This window comes from Marmota marmota, unplaced genomic scaffold (assembly GCF_001458135.2).
Source record: "Marmota marmota marmota unplaced genomic scaffold, marMar, whole genome shotgun sequence".
Taxonomy (NCBI): Eukaryota; Metazoa; Chordata; class Mammalia; order Rodentia; family Sciuridae; genus Marmota; species Marmota marmota.
In genome coordinates, this window is record NW_026000249.1 from 5,103,025 (window position 1) to 5,121,057 (window position 18,033).

The window sequence follows — 18,033 nt, forward strand, 5'->3', positions numbered from 1 at the left end:
CAATGCATGAGGCCTGGCCTAGACTAGCATTTTTATTCTTTTTAAAAAATCATCCTGAATCATTTGAATGATAAGCTACGATATAGAATGACTAACTACAGATTTAGCTTTTCCTTTCTTGGACCTAATGAGAATTTTTTATAATTTTTTCTTTGTTTTATATTCATTTGAATGCCTTATCTTATTCCTCTTACTAAAATATCTTTTTAGTTTGCCAAAAATGCTTTTCAGTATTCTTTGAATATCTAAAATGCCATGTAGATTGTAATAAGAAAATAGATAATATTTGTGATGGCTGTAACTGAAATAAATAATTTACATATATCACCTCAGTAAATTTTGTCAAGCCCATTTAAGTTAGATTTAAGTTAGCATAATAGATTGAATTTTGGTTCTCAGGACATTACTCACCTATGACAGTATAACACATTCACATCCTTCTCATGACCTCATATTAACAAAACATGTACTTTCTAAATCCTTGACTTTAGAGATAGGTCATGTGATGTTTTAACCAATGGGATATTAGCACATTGCCATGAGCAAAGATTGGAAGTAGTGTATTCTTGCAAGGTTGGGCTTGCCCTGCTCTGCTCCAGCCTTTTGCCAAAAAAGATAATCCCTCAGGTAATCAGTAGTCTGTAAGGGATGAGAGAGAATGTGTAGCAGAGCTGTACCCAATCCACAGCTTGGAGCAGAGCCCAGTCAAGCCCAGCTTAGACCTGCTAATCCAAACACTCATTAGCAAGAAATCATGACTACCACATTATGCCACTGAGTTTTGGGGTGGTTGCTGAGTTCTGAGGTGCACTGATGCAGGTAGTTATCAGAATGTTTACTTTGTGAAGACAAAATTGAGGCTCCAGGATGATAACTCACTCAAATAATGTGCTAGAGCTTAGATAAAAACATTCTTCTGGCTGATGTTCAGTAAACACATAAATAACTGAATATAAATAAATGTCTGTCCAATTTAACAAGTAATATATAAAAGCTGAAATTATCATTTTTCATCCTATCAAAATAGAGTTGATATTTCATTTTATCTGAGAAGTAGACTAACATTTTTGCTAGAGTTATGTTATAATCTATATTTCTACTTATAATAGGCTGCTGCTATGAAAGACAGCTTAAGATAGTGGCTTAGGATAGTATAAAATTTTTCTTTAGAAACTATTTTTCTTATAGGAGGATTTCTTAATCTATTTAGGTCCATGAAATTGCATTTTTTTTAAAAAAAAAGAACTTTTATTTTCACTAACCTCTACCTGAAATTCTACATGTCCTTCAATAAATGAATGTAGATAACAAATCAAAATAGTAAAAACAATTTATACTACTGTCATCAATAGAAATCACTGATATTTTTATGCACTATGATTTTTGCATGTATTTTTTATTTAACTTATTTTTTATTAGTTCTAATCAGTTATACATGACAGCAGAAAGCTTTTCAATGCATCGTATACAAATGTAGCACAACTTTTCATTCCTCTGGTTGTACACGATATAGAGTCACACCACATGTGCAGTCATACATGCACTTAGTTTAATGATGTTCATCTCATTCCACCATCTTTCCTACCCCCATGTCCCCTCCCCTTTCCTGCATCCCCTTGGTCCAATCAAAGTTTTTCCATTCTCCCCACACATACACACCCCATTATGGATTAGCGTCCACTTATCAGAGAGAACATTTGGCATTTGTTTTTGGGGGGTTGGCTTACTTCACTTAGCATGATATTCTCCAAATCCATCCATTTACCTGAAAATGTCATATTTTTATTCTCTTTTAATGCTGAGTAATATTCCATTGTGTATATGTACCACCAGTTTCTTTATCCATTCATCTACTGGAGGGCATCTAGGTTGCTGCCACCGTTTAGCTATTATGAATTGTACAGCTATAAACATTGAAGTGGCTGTGTCACTGTAGTATGACCTTTTTAAGTACTTTGAATATAGACCAAGGTGTGAGATAGCTGGGTCAAATGGTGGTTCCATTTCAGGTTTTCTAAGAAATCTCCATACTGCTTTCCAGATTGGTATGTATTTTAAATATCTCTAAATATAGGCTTATCCTACTTAAAAATTATGATAGTTATTAGAATCACCACTAGATCTTCTTTAATGAATTACTTTAAAGCCTACATGTTATGTCACAAATTTGTTTTAATATTTTGATAGATTTCCTCTATGTTATGTTTTATGCATTTAAAACTTTACTCAAAGAAGGGGTGCATAGACTTAGTCAGATTACCAAAGAGGTCCATAGCACAGAAGGTACTAAGAGTTCCTAACTTAAAAGATACAGTATAATTTTAGAGAACAAAACTTTCTGAACAAAAACGTGATTGGGATTTTGAACGGTGACTTGAACTATTTTCTTAAAAATATCTTTATGTGGGTTCCAATTAGTTTCAAGCCAGCAAAACCCAAATCAGTGTGCACTGGAAATTACAATGGAGAGGCAGAGAATCTAAAATCAAACTGTTCAGAGCCACGGTCAACTGGGGATTTAACAGAACTTAAAATGTCTTTGAAATGCATTGTATACAAATGGAGCACAACTTTTCATTCCTCTGGTTGTACACTATGTAGAGTTGCACCACATGTGCAGTCATACATATACATAGGGTATTGATGTTCATCTCATTCCATCATCTTTCCTATCCCATGTCCCCTCCCCTTTCCTCCCTCCCCTTGGCTACAAGACTACATATTTTAAAAGACATTTTCAAGCATTTACTATACATTAAACATTTTCAACCTTAGCACTACTGACATTCTGGGATGGATAATTTTTGAGGGGAAGGGCTGTCTTGTGCACTGTAGAATGGTTAGCAGCATCCTTGGTTTCTACCCCCTAGATGCTATTATCACCACCATCCCACTGTGACAACCAACAATAGCTCCAGACATTCTCAAACGTCCCCAGAGGGATAAATTCGTCACAATTGAGAATCCCTGTTTTACATGACAGTTTTTAAGAACACAGATTATTGAACAAAGTGAAGGCAACTTGAATGTGCTTACTTGCCAGTTACTCATTTAATAGATATTTAACACAATACCTACTGTGTGCTTAGCATTGTACTAAACTCTGGTATCATGCCAGCCAACAAAGAAGGAAATGATAAAATAACCAAGAAAAATGAAAAAAAAAAGAACAAGATTCACCTCATGTGGCTCGATAGGAAATTCATATCTTAATATCAGTCTACAGTTTCTTTTTTCTAAGTTTGACATAGAAATAGGATGTGCTTACTATTCACCATTTTTTTTAAAGAGCTACCTGGCTGATGAGGTTCCTCAGAGACAGCACACGTCCATGGATTGCAGCTTCATGCATAGGAGACCAATCAGATACCACATCTGTATGAAAAGGGAGGAAGAGGTCACATCCTACTAACGCACTTAGACTGGGAGGCTCCTTCTTACCAGCAATTTAGAGCCTAACAGGTCCTGAATGTCACTCAAGAAAAATCCCCAACAGGTCTTCAGCATTTCTCTATTGATGTTTCTTGCACACATCTGAAATGTCTGGATAACTAAAGAACTATATGGTCAGCGCCCAAACTGGGACCAAAAGAGGCAGATTGGGAGATAATTATGTTAGGTGAAAATAATCCAGGCATAGAAATACCAGAAAGACAAGTACCACATGAGCTCACTCACGTGGAATCTAAAAACTGATCTCATAGAAGTTTAGAGTAGAGTAGTGGCTACCAGAGGCCAGGGAAAAGTGGGGAGGGAAGGATAAGGAGAAGTTGATCAACATGTATAAAGTTACAGGTAGGCAGGAACAAGAAGTTCTGGTGTGCTACTGCACAGGAGGATAATTGTAGATAACAATTGTGTACAGTATATTTCAAAAGCTAGAATAAAGGATTTTGAAAGTTTTCACCATAAAGAAATGATGTCTGAGGAGATAGACATATAACCTAACTTAAACATTGCACAATGTAGATATCAAACCTTCACATGGTTCCTCCATAAATATCTACAACTCTTATTTTTACATATCAGTTAAAATAAAATTAGTTTTAATTCAACAATTTTTCAGAGCTGTTATTGATTGATTGACTTATGCATTATAATTGTACCTAATACCTAATAGTGGAATCTATTATGCCCTATTGGAACATGCAAAAAACCTTATTTGATCAATCTCATTCCCCAGTACCTTCCCTTTCCCTCATCTTCTCTCTCCCCCTGATCTACCACCATATGATCCAACCATCCCACTCCTTGATATTCAACAAATTTTTTAAAAGAGGCAGATTGGGATGATAGATGACTGTACTTCCATTTCACACTGGTCTCAAAGGAAAATGGCCCATTTAGTTAAGTGAGAGCTTCACTGATTACCAGCATTAGTGTGTTAAGCTGTGTTTGCCAGTTTAGTTTCCTGCATGAAATGCAAACTTTGGCATCTCAGCAAACAGTGCCATATACTAATAGTAGTAATCATGTAATTACATACACCATTAGGTTTGGAATCAAATCTAAACAGAACCTTATCTATTTATGGATTACCTCCTGTCCTAATATCAAGCACAAATCAGACCTTGAAACAAGGATATTATTTACCCTCCAAAAGCAGTGTGCCAGTGTGGTTAAAAGAAAGCTCTGAATACAGACCCACTTGACCTCTTCTGAAAGTGGGCCTCATGAACAGGTTCTGATCTTCAGTTTCCTTTTTAGTAAAGTAAGGACAGCAATATACATAGCCATGGCTCAGTACATATTATCCACAATTATTATCTTTCCCTAACACTAAATTAGAATCTCAATTACATCCCATAATCATTGCTATTTAAAATAGCAAATTTATAGTCATATAGGAGGAACAAATAGCCACATAGGAAAAAAAAGCCTGTTATCCCTACCCTAACACTTTAAATGCTTTCATCTCGCCTTATAATTAAGTGTGGATGTACTTAATGAGGCACAGACCTGATTTTTTTTCTCATCTCAAGCTGCATCTGATTTCTAGAACAAACAGATGCAGGAAGTGAGTGTGAAGAGACTTGCCTGAGCTTGTGTAAGCGCCAACTCTGCCTGCTTTGGTAAACATGTGATATACATGCAAGGTGGATGGTCTGAAACCAGTTCTGCCTTGCTTGAGAACTCATAGCTTCCTAAAAGCTGAAGAAACCTGGAGAACCAGAGTGGTGACTAATGCCTTGCAAACTGAAAGGCCATGAAGGAGAAGGCAAGAACACTTTGCATTTAACACGTGGTGGTTATGGCCTGCCTGCCACCTGGAGCCATCAGTGCCCCGGAAAATCTGTCCCAGTGAGCAAATTACCATCATTCCAGATGGATTCATTAAGTATTGAGTACATAAGAGGAAGGAAGCGGAATGAGGCCACCTACACATGCCCATCCAATGCTTTCCTTGTGAGATCACTAAGATCTTAGGGCAAAGTACCTTAAGTGGATGTCTTTTCCCACCCCCAAATCCTCATGCTCATTCAGTGTCTCACAGCATTCTTTTAGATTCCTAATTCAGCAACAATACTGCTGTTTCTAGGACTTGGAATCTAAATTCCAGTCTACAGATATGAAAATATTTAGCTCCCAATTAGAATTAAAAAGACAACTAAGTGCACTCCATTGGTCCTGATAATGCAAAATATCATTTACACAAAATCTTGAGCCAGAAAGAAAAAAAACAAAAATTAAGGAAGGTTTTGAAAATCAGTTTTAAACAGATTTGCAAGTGCATCCTAATGGATCACTACGTGTGATGATTAGTCCAGTTTTTCTTCCAAGTGCTCAGCAGCTAAGAAATAGAGCTGCCACACTCCTCAAACTTCTTAAAGCTCTAAGATTATTAGAGCTGACAGTCTAAACTGTCTAAGCATTTATTTGGGGTCCTAAATTGTAACTGTTCAGATGTCATAAAAATATTACAATTATATTATTAAATGTAGATAAAAATGGGGTTTACTTTCTACTTGTTCATGATTGAACCATTATTTTTCCTATTTAGGGAAAATAGAATTATGTACTTCTCTGAGAGAAAAGCAAAAGCTACCTGATGTTTTGCACACAGAGAGAAGATAGTATCTGCAGAGCAGACAATCTGCGTCTTTCTGAGAAGTACAGAGGATTGTCCTGGCACACATAGTAAGGGGCTGACAATACCAATGTCCATATCGAGCTAGCTAGCTAGCTAACAGCTTCATTGAGCTATAATTCACATCCTATACAATTTTCCCATTTCAAGTGTACAATTCACTGCTTTTCATTACATTCACAGAGTTGTGCAACCGATACCACAATCAATTCTAGAACATTTTCATCACTCCAAAATGAAATCCCATGCCTATTAACATTCACTCCACATTTGCACTTCCCCCAAACCCTGGCAACCATTGATCTATTTTCTGTCCTTGTGGATTTGCCTATTCTGAACATTTCATGTAAACAAAACCACACAATATGTGTTGCTTTATGACTGGCTTCTTTTGTGTAGTCTAATGTCTCAAGGTTCATCCACATTATAGCATACATTAGTCTTCATTCCTTCTTTGCTCAAATATTCATTGTATGGATGGACCACATATTATTTATTTATTCATCAGTTGATGGAATTTTGTGTTGTTTGCACTTTGGGTCTATTATTAATAATGCTGCTAAAAACATTCATGTACACTTTTTTGGAGGATGTATGTTTCAATTCTCCTGTATCTATACCTAAGAGTGGAACTGCTATATGATAATGATGATACAATGTTTAGCCTTTTGATATTATATTCCACTTTATATTCCCATCAGTAATGTATGGGGCAGTGCTTCCCCTCCTAACTTAAAAAGTTGATCTAGGGTTTGTTAAGCCTGTCACACTATCCTATACTACTGCCCAAAAAGAAAAGCATGGGTTCTTGTGAAGCGTCAATCCATCTCATATTTATACAAGATCTTTGCCCTCAGCAGGTCTCGGAACAAACTGAATGATTGTGTAAAAACCTGGAATAGTGACAATGGATACATTAATATTTTTCTAACATTCAGAGCACACAGATTGTGTGTGCATGCACATACATGCATGAGCGCACACAAACACACATATACAGTTTAGCAAACACCATAATTTGCAACACAGATTAGTCCACTTGCTCTTTCGCTCTGGAAAACAGTGAAGAGACTAGCAGAGACTTGCACCTTGTGAAATTCAAATGAGGGTCTGCCTGTGTTTAGATGTGAGGTGTCCCCCAAAAGATCATGTGTGAGACAATGCAAGATTTAGAAGAGAAATGATTAGGATATGAAAGCCTAACCCAATCAGTGAATCAATCCCCTGATGGGATTAACTGAGTGGTAACTGAAAGCAGGTAGGATGTGGCTGGAGGAGGTGAGTCCTGTGGGCATGGCTATAGGCTGTATATTTTGTATTTGGAGAGTGGAGTCTCTCTCTCTCTGCTTCCTCATCACTGTGATCTGAGCNTCTCTCCTCCTCCCTCCCTCCTCCTCTCTCTCCTCCTCCCTTCTCTCTCTCTCTCTCTCTCTCTCTCTCTCTCTCTCTCTCTCCTTTCTGATCATCATGTGAGTTGCTTCCCTTCCCCACACTCTTCCACCATGATGTTCAGCCTCACTTCAAGCCCCAAGGAATGGATCTAGCTGTCTATGAACTCAGGCTTCTGAAACTGTGAGCCCCTAAATAAACCTTTCCTCCTTTTACAGTTGTTCTGGTCAGGTCTTTTAGTCACAGCAGTGAAAAAGCTGATTAAAACAACCTGGTAGGACCTGGTGCTCCTCCAGCATTTCCCAGGGCCTATCCCTCAAGCACGCAATGAGCTGTAGGCTCATCATGTGTCTAGTTAAGACCAGAAGTAGCCTCACCTGCCTTCCTGCTAACTGACAGCTAGAAACAGCCAACTATGCAGAAAAGGGGACCTAGTTTCCCTGCCAAAATGTGGATGATGTTCACAGTAGGAGCATCATGGATAAAGGGGAGATTGAAGATTATAATACTCTTTTCCACTGAGTCCACCAAAGTCTTTGAAACTCAAGGGTCATTATCTACATGCACATATTGGTTTTTCTGCCAAAAAAAAAAATAGATGAAAAATGAGGTCACTGGCAGCACCACAGATCCAGTAGCATATCTCTTAGGTAAAATGGGGCAGGGAGCTCTCATAACAAAACCACTCCACAAGTCCTCTAATTGGTGCCAATAAATTTACCATTTTTAAGAAACTCATGTCTCTATCAAACCTACTGCACATTAGGAAGGCTATTTCATTTTTATTGCACTTTCTGGAATGATTTCTAAAACTTCCATTATTTCAGCAGAGATTTTAAATGCACTAATTGGTACATTCTGAAAGAGCTATTAGCGAAGCTGAAAGCACTAGTGAAGGCTGGGCAGTGGCATTAATCTATCCATCTCGGGAAACATTTTGCAAGGTCAATAGGAGAAAAGACCTCTCTTTTGGGTTGTCCTGAGGGGATAGGCACATTTGCCTCTGGTTTTTGGAACATGATAATGATGGATTCGGTGGCATGATTCAACATCTGAGAGGATCTGGGTATTGTGTTTGCAATCACAGTGGACCTTAATTTGATTCCAGGATAAATGCAAAAGAGAAATGGGAGTCTCAAAGTCAGAAAGAGGCAAAGAGAAAGACCCACTGAGTCAACTCTTGGGCAAATTGCACCTGCCCACTGCAATTCTTTTTCCAATTCCATCATCCACCGTTGCTCACTCACTCATTTGCTCTCTCTCCATTCTCCATAGGAATTTTACATTATCACCTATTCTGTTTAACAGACAGATTTCCCTCAGAAAACTTTACCCTGATGAGGTCCACCAATATCTAAGAATTCACCATAAGAGAATGAATTTTTTTTTCCCATTCAATGCCTGTTCCTATCTGTTTTCTGTTTAAATGTGAAAACTCTACAAGGTGGTTCAATAGAGTGAAAAAAAGAAATTCCTCTTACAGGTGTAAGCCTGCAGGCAAAAATCCAAAGGTCAAATACTAAAAATGGGAAGAGTGGTCATGTATTTGGTTGAGTTGTGGTGGTTAGTTTATCCTCCAATGTATTTTCCAAAGCATCTATGGACTAGATATGAATTAGTTTCTTAGGGTTGCCATTAAAAAGTGCCACAAACTAAGTGGACCTAAGACAATAAAACCTTATTATCTCACAGTTCCAGAGATTAGAAGTTTGAAATCAAAGTGTCAGCAAGACCATGCTATCTCCAAAGGCTCTAGGGGGCTATCCTTCCTTGCCTCCTCCAGCTCAGTCAACCAACACTCATCCCTGACATTCCTTGGCTTGTAGATGCTTCACTCCAACTTCTGCCCCTGTAACTACACAGCATTCTCCCTTTAAGTGTCTTCTCCATTCTTGCAAAAATACCAGTAATGTGGAATTAAAGGCCCACATACTCCAGTATAACTTCATTTAAACAAATGACCCTATTTCCAAATGAGGTCCCATTCTGTGTGATGGAGGGTTAGTATTTCAATGTATTTTTCTGGGAACACAATTCAACTCATAACAAGGTACTTTCAGGAAAGAGATATTCTTTCCCTGCTCTTGGGACAGGAGAGTCGATCTTTAAAGAAATCTCTCTATAAAGAGTTGGCTGCCCATTCTCACAGCCTTTCCTCCCTCCTTCTGGAGAAGGAGGCAGAGAAAAGAACCTGCAGGTGAAGATGGGAGCAGCAAAATTCCCCAAGATGAACCATCCCTGGGCCCTATTTTCCCTCTGACTTGTCCTTGTGCCAGGGGACATGCTTCAGCAGAACTGAATTTCTCTGGATGGCAATTTGGAAACAGCACTCTGAGTGTTCCACATTCCACACTTCACCAAGGTCAAAACTTGAGAAGCATAAACAAATGCAACCAGCTATAACTGAGGTTTTATCCCAAGTGCAAGACTGGTGCAAAGCAGAGAATGACTCCACTTTAAGTAGGAATTGGGAAAAAGACTAAGAGGGTTTCATGGCAACAGTTGCCCAGCTGGGGGCAGAAGGTGTGAGTAGGAGTGCGTCAATCTGATTCAGAGGAGGAGTTGAAAAAGCAAAGGTGTCCAGGAATCTATCCTTGTATCTTGCAGTTCTCTGAAAACTTTTCTTCCCTTAGTCCGTGCGGAATTACAACATCCAGAGTCTCCTCCTGCTTCCTTGTCCAACTCACTGGTCCCACATCCTTGACCAGAGGTCTGTCCCAGGGCTTAATCCTTGGCTCTCAGCTCTTGGCCATCAGAAAATTTGTTCTTTCACTGACTTTGAACCACAGCCCCTGCGCAAAAATATTCTGAGGTCTGACTCCCAACCTGTACTTTTCCCAGTCTCATTCTTGTATCCTCATGCTGTCTAAAAGGCATAGTTATTAGTATTTTTTTCTTTTTTATTTGTTCTTTTTAGTTATACATGGCAGTACATGTATCTTGACATATATGGAGTATAACCTCCCATTCTTGTTATTGAACATGATGTGGAGTTACACTGGTTGTATATTCATATTTGAACATAGAAAATGTATGTCCCATTCATTCTACTGCCTTTCCTATTCCCAACCCCCACCCTTCCTTCATTCCCCTTTGTCTAATCCAATGGACTTCTATTCTTCCCTCCTCCCTGCATTATGTCAGCATCAGAAAGAAATTCAGCCTTTGCTTTTTTTAGGACTGACTTACTTCACTTAGCATGGTAGTCTCCAGCTCCATCCATTTACCAGCAAATGCCATAATTTCATACTTCTTTATGGTTAACATACTCCCTTCCTCACTCATTCCAAAATCAACTTTCCTTCCCAACTTGCCTTTTATCAGGCTCTCCTATCTGACACTAATTTAGGCTTGACAACTTTACCATTTGGAGCTGACTTCTTTCTTTGAGCCCTTATATTTAATCAAGCAATATTGCCTGATTATTCTTTCTTTGAAATTGTCACCCTTTCTCTGTTATTTCCAAGGTTTGATCCAAATGTAACTTTCTATGTTTATATTAGTGTAGTGGTTCTCTGATCACCCCCATCAGCATTACCTGGGAGCTTGCTATGAATGAGGGTTCCCAGGCCTCACCACAGACCTACCAATTCATCAGAAGCCTCACCACCTGCATTTTTGGATAGCAACCTATCCAGTTGAAGTTGAGGTACACAAGTTTGAGAACCAGTGCATTAGTGCAGCATCTCCTGTGATGCCATCACAGTCTATCCTAACTATGGCTACTCAGTTCATTTACTTACATCCTTGATTACTGCTAGGTCTCTGCTCCAGAACTATCAACACCTGCCAACTCCCTGGCTCATGAATGTTAAATTCCTCCACCTAGCTTTCAAAGCCTCATTATATGGTCCCATCTCTCCAAATTTGTCTTCACTAGACTCCCTAAAACATTCTGCATTCTAGCTCTCATAACATGTTCACTTTCTAAGCAACACACCTTTGAGTATAACACTTGCCCACTTCCACCCACTCCTCCTGCTACAACCAGCATTGGATTAGGACCTTTAGAAACCTTGAACAGTGAAAAGTGGCTAGTTCCTCTTTCCCACGTGGAAATGAAAATCAACATAATACTTAGCTGTAAAATAACTGTGTACAAGTCAACCAAATTACTGATTCTTTCCCATAGTTATTAGTTTGCTACTTAAAACATATATTTAACAAATTCTTTTTAAAATGGTGATTTTTGGTGCCACACTGCTTCCCTAACACTTCAGATCTGTGCTCAATGTATCCACTGACTAATTCAGTTTTGCCTTTGTGGATGAAAAGACTACTCACCATTGAGTATTCCACTTGTTTTGTGAGTAAAATCGGATGAATAAATGAATGAGTGAGCAGATTTCTCTGCTCAGTCAGAGGGAATGCATTTTGTATTTTATTTGTTCCAGTGGAGTAGGAGATTAATAACTCTTTGCTGACTTCAGAGTCCCTGTTGTTTGTCCCCTGGTTGAAAAATATTGTGAGCAGCCTACCAGTGTCAGGAATGTAATTGCAAAATTGAGTGTTATAATCTATCCTCAAATGCCTAGACCCATTTTTCAGAATCCTTTCAACCAGAGAGCACCTTCTGAATGCTCACAACAGAGTGACAGTGCCTGTATGTGTGGGCTTCTACACAGAGGTGAAAACTTCTTCTAACAGATGAAGCTCATGCCTCTCCTTTTAAAGTGAATCAATCAGTGCTCAGTGTTTCAACATCATTTATAAACTCAGCCTTTTATGCCAACTATCCAAGACGTTTTTACTGTTGTTGTGGTTTGTTGTTGTTGTTGTTGTTTGTTTGTTGTTTTTGCAGTACAGGGGATTGAACCGAGGGCCTCGTGCATGCAAAGCACAAACTCTACTATAGCTGAACTACATGCCAAAGCCCACCTAAGACCTTTTAATACAATAATTATTTTAGCATTCAATTTTTTCTTGATTTATAAATTACTTTTAATCCTCTAATCCAATGAGTAATGCATATGATCCACAAAGAATGATTGTTTGGAGCTATAGTTTTTACTGGAGAATAATCTATGATAATTAAATTTGTGTCATCAATAGGACACTGCAAGTAGAGGTGTATACATTTTTGAACAACCATGTAAAAGACCTATACCAGCAAACTGTGGACATCTGTCCAGCAACTGCACCCTGGACACATGTCAAACATACCCACTGAAATCACCCAGCCCTCTTCTCTCCTAAGCAAGTTAACCACCCTCGCCAGCACACTGATTTCACAGCCCCTAAGACTCACCTCCCATCAATGGGTTTGAAAGTAGCCTAGTATCAGGATAGCCTCCTGGCCCCAAGGGCTTACTGCCATTCTTGCCCCCTTGTTCACCAGCCATGGGGCTCTCCTGGTCCACGTTCCACTTCAGTTGCTTAGGAAAGTCCAAATTCCAGGCTCCTCGTGCTCCTGGGAAATTCCAGTTCTGTGGCTGGCTGGTCAGACTGTCTGCAACAGAGAACAGTACAAGCAGGGTAATGTGAGTACTACCTGTGGTCAGAGAGAAACGCACGAGTGCACACACACACACCATACCACCTAGCTGGCTGGAGTCTGGCCAAAGCCTACAACAGCCCCCCAACCATAAGTCTGCAAAAACTGCTGATGTCACGTCCTTTCCAAAACTGAAACCAATCACTGAAGAAGCCTTGGACTTTATCAGGAAGGAAACTCAGTTTGTAACTTTTGGAGAATGAAGGGAGTAGGGTGAGGGAGTGAAGGAAACAGCTCCCTTCCTGCAAAGTTGCTCACTGTGCTGAGATCTGTTTGCTACTTAGGGGCTTCTTGGTGTTGAGACAAGCTCCAGCACCCAAGAGCTGAGAAAGCTAGTTTTGCAGCAGCCCTGTGAATTGCTTGCCCGGTAATATGCACAGCACGCCCTGGCCATCTGCACATGTGGTTTCAATTTTGCTGGGAGTGTCTTATGGAAAAATGTGTCTATATGTTACAAAAATGCAGGATTTGGAAAGAGCTTCTGTTTTCTTCCTTTCAGCTGCAAGAACTTCATTAAATGTCCTATTTCACCCTTCCTCCACACATTTTAACTTCTAGATAAACAATGAAAATTTTCCATTGGAATAATGGATTCCTGGGTGGCATGGGGTATGGAAGAGACCCTCCATCTTTCAATGGTTAATTATAAAAATATTAATTTGATAAGATTTTATCAATTTACCTATACAAAATACATGAACTTTCTGTGTATGTGACTTTTCAATTTCCATTTTCTACCACACCCTTGGGTGATGGTTCAGGCTGATGGCCACTCCTAGATTCCTATCTTTCTCTCTTCCATGTGGAAGAGGATTTTTCATCCCAGTTGGGGAAGGCTTTGAGTTACTATCAAACATCCTCTGTCTGTGAAATGATTGTAGACTTGTTTTAATTCCAAAAATGAAGCCTTACTGTTTTAGATATATGGATCCTCAGTTGAAACATTTGGTAAACATCATGAACAGTTTGAAGCACATCCTCCATGCACTTCTGTGCATGTATAGATATATATCCTATGCATCTACACACGTGCACATGTGCGCACACTCACACACACACACACACACACACGTCTATCCCTCCACATTTGCACTTAAAATTATATTATTATACTGTTTTATGTTTTTTACACTTATTTTGTCTGGTAAATATTTACATTTCAGTTTATATACCTATGTTCCTTTCTTTATTCACTACTGCATTCCATATTGTGCCAAAAATATTTATTTATTCTCCTAGAAAAGCAAATGGAATGTTACCATTTCTTTTACTCCTACAAAAATAACTGCAGTTCATATTTTTGTACAGATCGCTTTGTACACACATGCAAATATTTTCGGAGAGATTCCCAAGAGTGGAAATACTAAGTCAAAGGTGTGCTCATACACATGGGATAAATTATATAGAACTATAGGCACATGTATACACACACACACACACACACACACACAAGAATGAGCACAAGTAAAACTGGAGAATTCTGAAAAAGATCAGTAGATTATATGAATGTTTATTTCTGATTCTGATATTGTACTGTAATTTTGCAAAAAGTTACCATTGGGGCAAAGTGATCTAAGTGTACAAGGAGAGCTCCTCTATATTATTTTTTAGAACTGCCTGTGAATCTATAATTATCTCAATACCAATTTTAATTGTTTTTATAAAAGCTGCTCACATAAAATTGGGATAAACACTGCCAAATTGCCCTCCATCTCTATTTGCAGAATTAACTGAGAAGGCCATAAACATACAAATTCCTCAGTACTCTATCTGGAAAGATTGAAGAACTATAAGCTTAAACTTGTATTTGGCAAAGAGTGAGAATATTACTCCCAGCATAGACCAGTTGAGAAGTTAAACAGAGGAGCATGGAGGGGAAGCTGGATACTATCACCATTTTTTCCTAATAAAATCTTCACAGTTCAGCTTCTTTATTTACCTTTAATTAAATTCCAAGGAGATAAGTTTTCCCATATTCAAATTTAAGTTCCAAAATGACAATAGAGAAAATTTCCAAGTTGTTGCCCTAGTACCTGGGAGGGAATTCACCAGCTTTTAAAGTTTTCATTACATTTATGTTGATCACTATAGTGAATAGGAGGATGGAAACACTTTTTTTAACCATTTAAACATAGTTGCAAGAGGAGTCCATGCATTTTTAAGAATTAATATAGGATAAAATATATAAGCTGTGATTATAAGGTGGCTTACCACAAACCATAAGAAAACAGCAATCTTACTAATTTCTAGTTGGCCCTTATGCTTGTCAGTGTGGGTCTGAATGTTCAGTGAAATTCATGCAGGTTAGGAAAGGGAAAAGAATGACAGGCTGCAGAAGACAGCAAGGCCACAATCATTCCTTACCAAGAGCCGTGTTCACATGAGCCAGTACCTCTTTCCCACCCTCACTTAGCTATCCAAGGCACACGTCACTCACAGATTACAACTTCCTCCCTCCCACAGCCTTGGGGAAAGGAACCTTGAAAGTCACTTCCAATGAGTTCAAGTTGATCCAGCTGGCAATTTTTCTAGGACAAACCCTTTAAAACCTACACATCTTCTCTGATAACTGGGAACTCTCTGCTTCTCAGGCAAAACTCCTATTTATTTCCACTGTTCTTGCAAAACTGCCTGTGCATGCTCAGTATCAGGTGCTGCTTTCACTCCCAGGAACAGTACAGTGAAATTCAAACAAAGAAGTGTTTTTTTAAAAAAGAAAAAAAAATCTGAAATAATGTGATGTTCTTGAGGAAACAAACAGGGAAATTAAAAAGGAGAGAGTCTACATAATGATGGGACTGGGCTCTACAAAAATGCCAACAGTGGGAAAGACAAAAGTGGGGTAGAGGGGCTGGGGTTGTGGCTCAGTGGTAGCGCACTTGCCTAGCATGTGTGAGGTGCTGGGTTCAATTCTCAGCACCACATATAAATAAATAAATAAATGTATTGTGTCCATCTACAACTAAATAAAATATATTTTTAAAAAGTGGGGAGGGGAAAGCTTTATAGATTACAAGATAATAAGGAGATTTGAGAACTCAAATCAATGGATGATGCTTGATCTGACCCTTGACCAGATCCTGATGGTGGCAAGAGACAGAAAGGACATGAATGACACAGTTGTGGAAGTGTACAGACAGATGGATGTTGGATAGCTGTGGGGCACTAGATAATCACCACACAGTGGTTTTGTGGGAGAATCTCTGAACATGCTCTTAGGAGATGAACAATAAAATACTTGGTGCAGAGAGCCATAATGGATTGTGAGGCCAAGGGGAAATGGATCCCTGTTCACACATTCTGCACCAGATAGAAAAAGTCAATGCAAGTTCTATAGTTGAAACAAATGAGTAGGGCTGGGGCTGTAGCTCGCAGCAGAGCACTTGCCTAGTATGTGTGAGGCACTGGGTTCAATCTTAGCACCACATAAAAATAAACAAATAAAATAAAGGCATTCTGTCCAGCTACAACTACAAAAAAAATTTTTTTAACACGTGAGTAGATACAAAACATGGAGTACTCAATCTGTTTGCATGCCATTGTCATTCCTAATGAACTCAAAGGCCACATATCCCAGAAACATGGGAAACTTCCCACTGCACAACAATGCAGGGTCATAAAACAAACAACACTCTGTCTTTATTAAAAATTTTGATATCTTGGTTATTGTACGCTTTTTGCCTTAAGAAAATACTTACCTTGAATGCCCTTCAATAGATGAATGGATTTAAAAACGTGGCACATATACACAATGGAATATTATTCAGCAATAAAAGAGAATAAAATCATGGCATTTGCAGGTAAATGGATGTAGTTGAAGAAGATAATGCTAAGTTAGCCAATCCCCCCCAAAAAAAAACATTAGACATAAATGTTTTCTCTGATATAAGGTGACTGATTCATAGTGGGGTAGGGAGAGGGAGCATGGGAGGAATAGATGAACTCTAGATAGGGCAGAGAGGTGGGAGGGAAAGGGAGGAGGCAGGGGATTAGCAAGGATCGTGGAATGTGATGGACATCTGTTGAGAGCCACAGCCGAAGGGGCCCCAGCAAACTTCCAGCTGCCAGCAAACTTCCAACTGCCGGCTTACAGCGGCCCAGCAACATCTAGCTGATTGGCTCCTCTGCGGTGATGCTCATTGGGCTGTTTCCCTGCCCTTTCAGACCATGGAGCTGCTCATTGGGGGACTTTTTGGCTCCGCCCACACGACCCAGCCAATCGGCCTCAGGAGCAGGAGGATGGGGGGAGGTGGTGAGGCTTGTGGTTGAGGGAGAGGCTTGTGGGACACCGGTGGTGGCAGTTGGGGCTCTGAGGGTTTTTCCTGAGGAGCTGTTTTGTTTGGCGTGTGTGGTTCTAAAAATAAAGTTAGCTTCTTTTGACAAGTGGCTCCTGATTGTGCCCAGCCAGACTGCGGCAGACATCATCATCCAAAGTATATGTATGGTTTGAACCTACTTTATATACAAACAAAGATATGAAAAAAATGTGTTCTATATGTGTAATAAGAATTTTGATGCATTCCACTGTCATGTATTTAAAAAATAAAAGCAATTGAAAGAAAAAAGATATTCCCATATGCAAATGGAAAACAACCATGTAAGAGCAGGCCTTGGCAGAATTTGTGATGGGAGAAAATGTGAGGTCTGCCAGTGCAGACAGCCTCCTCCCCTGATAAACTGTAGTTGCTCAGCGATTCATCCCTCACCATGGCAGCTCTGGGCCATGTCTCTGAAGCGTCAGCTATTCTCTTTGTGTTCAGTGCACAAATCTTCTGAGCAATCAACATTGTTACTGAAAAAAGAGTCATCCAAAAATTTCATGTTTATTTGACATGGCAGTGTTAGAAATATTAAGGAGGAAAATAACTTTTGGAGAAATAATTCTTTAATAAAATGAACAAAAAATTAGTAATGCTGAATGACATACCCAAACATTTAAATAATTTAAGGGATTTTGAAAGCATCGAGGTTAAAATTTTCAGGTGCAAGCTTATTTCTTTAAAATAATGAGTCAAGACAGACAGTAAATTGAAAAGTGATAGAGACAGATGGTATATAGACA

At 39.0% G+C, this 18,033-nt stretch overlaps 1 protein-coding gene across 5 annotated transcripts in view; it reads right to left on the bottom strand.

Moving 5' to 3' along the window:
- Window positions 1-18,033, bottom strand: part of Asb11 (ankyrin repeat and SOCS box containing 11) — a 69,248-nt gene that overhangs the window by 21,073 nt on the left and 30,142 nt on the right. For 3 of the 5 annotated variants that reach the window (XM_048796525.1, XM_048796527.1, XM_048796526.1), the window contains exons 7-8: window positions 12,726-12,926; window positions 3,296-3,375 (exon numbers count right to left, since the gene is read on the bottom strand). In XM_048796525.1, coding sequence (XP_048652482.1) covers window positions 3,296-3,375; window positions 12,726-12,926 — 281 coding nt within the window. Of the gene's footprint in view, window positions 1-3,295; window positions 3,376-12,725; window positions 12,927-13,013; window positions 13,212-18,033 lie in introns of those variants that run through there. The other 2 variants (XM_048796528.1, XM_015488048.2) reach the window with 2 other exon arrangements.